Consider the following 7,410-nt stretch of genomic DNA (forward strand, 5'->3'; position numbering starts at 1 on the left):
CTACACCAACATAGAGAGCACCTCTATAGACTCAAAAGTAGGCACATAGCCATACACCTGTAACATTTTGGTCTTCTAATTTTTCCTTTCATAAGAGTTAATATAACTTTCTTTCTTTCCTTTGCTCTCTTTCTCTCTCTCAATCTCTCCCTCACATTATCTCTCGCTCTCCCTCTTTCATTGTCACTCCTCCTCTCTTTCTCTCTCTCACTCGAAACATTTGCACATCTTTTTGGGGATGATTGTATGAACTCTTCGTTTTTTTCCACAAAGTGTTGCTATTTGCATCCCTATATATCGATGCTTATAGGGACATTGATAAAAGATCTCATAATCAAGCATTACTATAGCTTCATTCCCTTGTAATGGCTTCACCAATTGTACTCATCCATTCTTACCCGCCATCTAGTGGCAATTGGTGTTGCAAATGAAGAGATACCTTATGAGCAAGGCCTACTTGGAACACTCCTTGAAGCCACTTCTCTTGATCACACAAGAAAAGAAAAAGGACTAGTATCAAAATTACCCACAAAAAAAGGGGGAGGGAGTAGGGAAAGAAAGAGATAGAATATGTACATCCTCACAAGTGCACAAGCATTTGACGGTTCTCCACTTGTAGGTACCTAATGACTTCAATTGACTGGCTCCATCTTAAACCCCCTTGCTCATTCCCCCATGTCACATTTAGGGTTCTCAATAGTAGGATATCCAAAGGAATTGGTAGACCTATCACCCCCAAAAAAGACGTGACATATGCACTCTCAACTCTTCAATGGTTGGTTGGGTTCTCAAGTGGGGGGAAAAAACTAGAACGTATCAAAATGCCTAGCATAAATCCAACTCCCAAGTGCACTACTTACCTCTGCCACATCACACAATGGGTATTACCTTTCTTTGCATGTACTACATAGGTGATGCTACAAGATCCTCCAAGCTTCACCCATCCCTTGTCACCGCATGACCTCTTACCATCATTTCCAAGTCCATTCACTTCCCAAGCATCTTCTAAAGTGCCATGGGACTTGCACTAATTACCAAGTGGACTAAATTAATCAAATGTAAGTTCAAATGCAAATAACACATATTTTTATAAATAAAAACCTTAGGGAATTCATTCCATAGATTCACAATCTAGAGGCTTATGTCTTCTTCTCTTAGTTGTCGACTCTTTTGCTCTACTATGTTATGTGAATTGTGCTACTACATGTGAGCTTAAGGAAGAGAACTTGCGTGTGAATCATGTTCTAGGTCTCTTATTTGGCTGTCCTTCACTTAGTTTCTAGAAATCTCCATCTCATCTCCTCACCTTCTTGCACTTGGCTCAAGTTTAATAGGTATAGAGGCAGAGACTTTGTAGCAAGGAAGAAGGGGCTAATATATTGAGAGAGTGAGAGAGGAAGAGCGATTGAGAGAGAGAGAGAGAGAGAGAGAGAGAGAGAGAGAGAGAGAAATGTCCTTCATTCAGATTGGAGATTCAGGCATGGCGGCATCCTCTTGGATGGCTCATGGAATTGGGTTAGATAGACCGAAAAATCCTAGACTACAACAATTGGTTAGTCCTCTACTTGAGTTATCTACTATTTTGAATATTTTTGCTTGCTTTAGAAAGTAGTAGTCCTTCGGAAAGCATGACATGGCATATTTCATATGTGATGATTTGAGTAGGTAGGAATCCATGGAAGGAGACCTTGCAATGTGAGAGGTTGCGAGTAATCGGTCCATAGGGAGTGCATGACCTGAATATGCATGCTTCTGTCTAGGACTTATGATTAGAAGCATATGGACTGCTTTATTGAAAGACATCATTGCATGCTATGATTTGTAGGTGCAATATCACTTATAGTTACATTTGTTTGATCAAATCTATTTTGTTTTGCATTACTCTATAAGTGGACCAAGATATGACCCTCCAACATACAATGTTGGTAGGTGTGTAATCGATCTACTACAGCACCCTCTACCAAAACCATATCGTATTGTTAAAAGCATTATGGAGTTATTTAAAAAAGGAAACCATTGCATACTTCGATTTGTGAATGCAGAGTCACTTCTGGCTACATATTATTCAATGAACTCTCTTTTGTTTTACATTACGCTATAGGTCCTAGATCATCCGCCCTCCGCAATATAGGGAATCTGTTGGGAGGTCTACAGCCGGTCATGTACTAAAGCAACGTCTAGAAAGACGTACTGTATAGTTAGAATGATCATTGCAGCCTGCAGGCTTTGTTTTGCGAAATTCAATACCTGAGCTCGAATTGAACGGTACCATTACAGGAACTAGAGCCAAAATTGTACAAGCTCTTTTTGGTGGTACGTGAGGATAGCCATATGTGCACTGTACATTGTACATGCGCTATTTGGTGCTTTATCGCCGTGCACATATGACATAAGAATGCCAAATCATGTCGTTAATAGTAAATACGGAGAGAGAGTAGATGAAATGTGGGCTTAGCTAATAGTGAGTGGTCTGTGGTCAGAAACGGACCACTCACGAGATGTTTGACGTCCAGGTTACTCTTCTACTCTAGTCTCTCGGGTATAGTACTACCACGTGACAATGTAACGTTGCATTATTGAAGTTCGTCGCAGTCTGCGATGGTATTCTCATGTGATCCTCCAAGCCAAAAGCCAGAGATGTCAGAACGTAGAAAAGATGGGCACGATGATGACGGGGAGAGAGAGAGAGAGAGGGGGAGGGGGGGCCGAGGATAGCTATCCTAATACGGGTCGCACCTCTTTTTTTTGGGACGTGTCGCTCATCAGCCGGTTTTTTTTTACGGTTTTAAGATTTACGCGGATATATATGATATATCCACAGCCGAGAGGGGGAGAGAGAGAGAGAGAGAGATCAGCATAGACAGGGGGATCGGGAAAGCGAGGCCTGCGGGGTTGCAGAAGCCTATAAAAGGGGGGAGTTGCAATGCAAAGTGTTTTATCATATCAATTGACTATCATTAAAAGAAGTTATAGAGTGATAAGCAGCTGAGAAAGCTGGTAACAGTCAACACAGGAATATGGCCTCAGCTGTTGCACACAATGGCGGCAAATATAATTATAACGAGGCTGTGAATAATAATGTGCCGTCAAAGAGGAAGGCGGAGGGGAACGTAGGAGCATTTTCTGAGGTGGTTGTGGACGGGCGGAAGCGACAGCAGCTTGCGGAGACGTTGATTAATAAAGGAGTAGACAATAATGATAATTCTATTGATTGGGAGGCGGAGGAGGAGAAGAAGCTGCAGCTCCCAAGCGAAGAGGAGTTGAAGCTCGCGGTCACCGACTACCTGGAGACCCACCGGACGCTTCCCGTGATTGACCCCACCAAGGATCAGGACTCGCCCTACCCGGAGGTCCCGGGCCTCCCCAACTCCTATCACACCTTCAACCTCCACCATGGCGGCCTTTCCTCCCTCAAGCGCTTGCGCGCCATCAACTCTGCCAAGAACTACCATGCCCAGCAGAAGTCCTTTCTTATGGGCTATCAGTGCAACCAGTTCCTGGAGTACGAGAAGACCTTCTCCAACTACATGGACTACTCTGTACGTTCCTTGCATTTTATTCCTACTCTAAAACTCATCGCTATAATTCTCAGTAACTTCTCTAATGCTTTTCTCTCGTCCGTTCACAACTGTTGGGTTTCCATGTCCGTTGTGAAAAGCTCTTTTGATTATTTTAAGCGTTCGTGTCTAGGAGCCAAAACCTGTACACCTTGATGCTTTGCAAATTCTTCTAGGAAGGGTTTGTAATAGTAAGACTGACCTATCCCATTTCAAAAAACCTCCTCAACTTTTGCGGGCCTTTAACACCAATATTATTCACCAACTTGCTTCACATTACTCCTTCGTTTTGGTGACCTACTTATTTCGTCCATTGGTTTCAATGGAATAATTCAGATATGCCTCCATTTCATTGGTTCCCTTGCATGTTTCAACCCTTGTGAGTTCGTGATTCTACATGTGGGTTTTGAGAAAAGCCAAGGCTATTCGAACTCAATGTAGCTCATCGATCTAATCCATGGCTAGCGCCTTCTCCAAAAAGGACCCTAGATGTGTTGTCAGCATTGAACTCATCGTGTATTTCATTTTAGTGATTGGTTCCTTACATGACGTTCCGGTTTTTTTTTTTTCAGCTGAATAATATTGGTGACGCCTTTGTAGAAGGTAACTTCACACTCAACACCAAGTTCATGGAGCGTGCTGTTTTAGACTACTATGCCGAGCTTTGGCACGCCAAATATCCACACGATTCTGATGATCCAGAATCCTATTGGGGTTTTTGCCTCACAATGGGTTGCACCGAGGGAAACCTCTATGGCATGTGGAATGCTAGGGACTACCTGGGTGGCAAAAAGATGTTGATTGACACCACTACAAAGACTGTCAAAAGAAAACAGGGGGCAAGGACTATCACAACCCAAATCAAAGTACCTCGCATCATCTATCATCAAACTAAGGCACCAGAGGACAAGCCCAATGCCTATACACCCATTGCCTTCTTCTCTGAAGATACACATTACTCTGTGACAAAGTGCATGACCATACTGGACATTCGCACCTTCTATGCGGAAGGGACTGACAAATACCCGGGCCAGTGCCCCATCACTGAGGATGGAGTGTGGCCGACTGAGGTTCCCTCGAATGATAGTGGGGCTATTGATATAGAGGCACTCTGCAAGTTGGTAGCTTTTTTTGCTACCGAGGGCTACCCAATTATGGTGTGTTTCAACTACGGAACAACGTTCAAAGGTAAGATACATGCATGGAAAGCTGTTCACGGTTACTAGTAGATAACCGAATGCGCACCTAAGCTAGCTGATATGCACACAAGAACTTTTAGAACGATTACACGCTTTTTACCCTACATGCGAAACGGGTATTTTCCTTAAGGAAAATTTCACTGGCGAGTTCCGTTGAGGGAAGACGTCTAGAGCTTCTTGTGGCTATGTACTTTGAGACTGAGCTCTCAGCAATATCGTGATGTCTGTATATGTATATGTACGCAGGTGCATACGACGACGTGGCGACGGCATGTAAGAAGCTAAGGCCGATACTGCTGCAGAATGGTCTGCTAGAGAGGAAGGTGTACTACAACGAGGACGATACGAGCGTGTTCGACATCAGAACGGGCTACTGGTTCCATGTGGACGGGGCGCTGGGGGCGGCGTATATGCCCTACATCGAGATGGCGCACAAGGCGGGCTTGGTCGTGGAGAGGGGGCCGAACTTCGACTTCCGGCTGCCAATGGTGCACTCCATAGCCATGAGCGGCCACAAGTGGATCGGGGCGACGGTGCCGTGCGGATTGTACATGACCAGAAACAAGTACCAGATGATGCCGCCGAGCAACCCGGAGTACATCGGCACGCCGGACACCACCTTCGCGGGCTCCCGCAGCGGCCTATCGCCGATGCTGCTGTGGGACAACGTCGCGCGCCATTCGTACCAGCAGATGATAAAGAAGACCCTCCGCCTGGAGGCCCTGACCGTCTACGCATATTCCGCCCTCCTCCAGCTCCAGAAGGACCTCCAGACAGACCTCTACGTCGCCCGCACCCCGCTCGCCCTCACCGTCCGCTTCAAGCGCGCCAACGACGACATCTGCCAGAAGTACTCCCTCTCCAACGAGGACCTCGACGGCCTCCGCTACTCCCACATCTTCATCATGGAGCACGTCACCACCACCCGCATCGACGACCTTATCAGCGACCTCTCCCAGGAGGACGCATTCTACGAAGAAGACGACACCGTTACTGCGTTATATGCTGCGGCTGCTCTCACTGTCACACCCAGCGCCATTGCCCCAGCCACTAACAGGATCGCTCTCGTCCCCACTAGGGGCCGCGGCTTCCATAGCTAAACTATTAGCAATTCTGTATCCTATCTTCTAACTACTTGGCTAGTCATCGCGACCTGCTGATCTAGCTGGCTGTCGTTGCAAATAAGCACAAGCACTCCTATGCGCCCTGTAGTTAGCTGTCTTTCTTAATTACCAGCAAACTTATTAGTACCAGCACCCTTCTCTTTCAGCTCACAGCAAAATATGTACGCACTACCACCTGAACCTCTAGCTTTTATGCAATCTGATCGCGTGCCTTCCTCAAGTCTTATTATCACGATGTTAAGCTTTCCTTCGCACAAATGGACTTTGATCATTGCCAAAGGCACTACATAATGTCAAACTCTTAAGTACTAAGAATTCTACATCTCGAAGTTGCATTCATGCAACCTAAAAGACCTTCCATTCAAACCGTCTTCACTGAAGTAACAGAATACGTTTGAGCACTATCCATAAATATTGCCTTAAGAAGCCATCTTCAGCTCCGTGAGAAGCTTTTCACCTGTGTGAAAGTATATGTTTGAGTGTCAATTATGTAATTGCTAAAGAAGCTATCTACAACCCTCTTGCTTTAACGAAAGTTTAATTGTCGGTGCTTTGCTTCATGCATACTTCTATGAAGTCTTTAGCATCAATTCATAACCCCAAACCAACCCATCACTCCATCGCTTTCATGCAAACACCAACTTTTTAAATAAAAAGATTTTTACTCAACATCATTTTTCATAAACAACTCTTTCTCACATTTTGATTCCTTAGGTTCAATGAGGCTTGTTCCAACATGCTTTTTAGATCCTCATCTACCAAAGCATCTTTCACACAAGACTCATTATTGTGATTAAAATAGTATGTGGATGAGATAGTTTGAGAAAGAGAATGATATTGTGACAAGAGATTTGTTGAGATGACAAGCTCAAAGCATGCGGATATTAATAATGGACTGCCTAGTTAGATAGGTCCACGCATCTACACTTAGCACGTCGGTGGTCATTATGACTCTCACATGGCCACTGACTCATTACTTATTATATTCAAGTTGTTACACCTATTTATAGTTGGTATAGTTATAGTGCCAGTCGACTAGTGTACTCGGTTATACATTATTTGACTTAGTAGGCCACTTTCCTTTATGTTGTATCTTATCTACACTTTGTGTACATTGTAAAGTGTGTGGAAGAAGGAGAAGAAACTAGCAAGAAAACGTTTTGGCCTCCATCTCTCTTCTTATCTTTTGAGTGAGCTCCTTTTGCATTCTTTGTGTGTTCGGTGCAACATCTTGAGCAAGTTCCCCCCACCACGCGATTCTTGATATGGTATCAAAGCTGCATCACTGATTGAGGCTGGTTTTGAAGGCTAAAGCAAAGGAGAGGAGCCAAGGATTTGAGCAAGCAAGCAACGGGTAAGAAGCTCTTCCATTCTCTAATTCTTCTCTTGGACGGTGCCTGTGGAGGCACCGGAGGTAGGGCAGAGCAAAAATCTCAGATTGCAGTGAGATTTGGTGTGTGCGAAGAGCGTTGTGTATTCTGCAGATTACCCTTTTAAAGATTTCGTTGCTATTTTGGCCATCCGAGGTCA

The 7,410-nt window shown here is 44.5% G+C and overlaps 1 protein-coding gene across 1 annotated transcript; it reads left to right on the forward strand.

Annotated features, from left to right (window-relative positions):
* The first annotated feature begins 2,846 nt into the window (after positions 1–2,846).
* Positions 2,847–6,100, forward strand: LOC148036863 (uncharacterized). Its single transcript, XM_087675786.1, has 3 exons — positions 2,847–3,539; positions 4,130–4,745; positions 5,003–6,100. The coding sequence occupies exons 1-3, from the start codon at positions 3,018–3,020 to the stop codon at positions 5,854–5,856; spliced, it is 1,992 nt and encodes a 663-aa protein (XP_087531912.1). The 5' UTR covers positions 2,847–3,017; the 3' UTR covers positions 5,857–6,100.
* Positions 6,101–7,410: the final 1,310 nt, after the last annotated feature.

Source organism: Lygodium microphyllum, chromosome 4, assembly GCF_053477565.2.
Source record: "Lygodium microphyllum isolate KBCC chromosome 4, Lygodium_microphyllum_v1.1.10, whole genome shotgun sequence".
NCBI classification, from domain to species: Eukaryota; Viridiplantae; Streptophyta; class Polypodiopsida; order Schizaeales; family Lygodiaceae; genus Lygodium; species Lygodium microphyllum.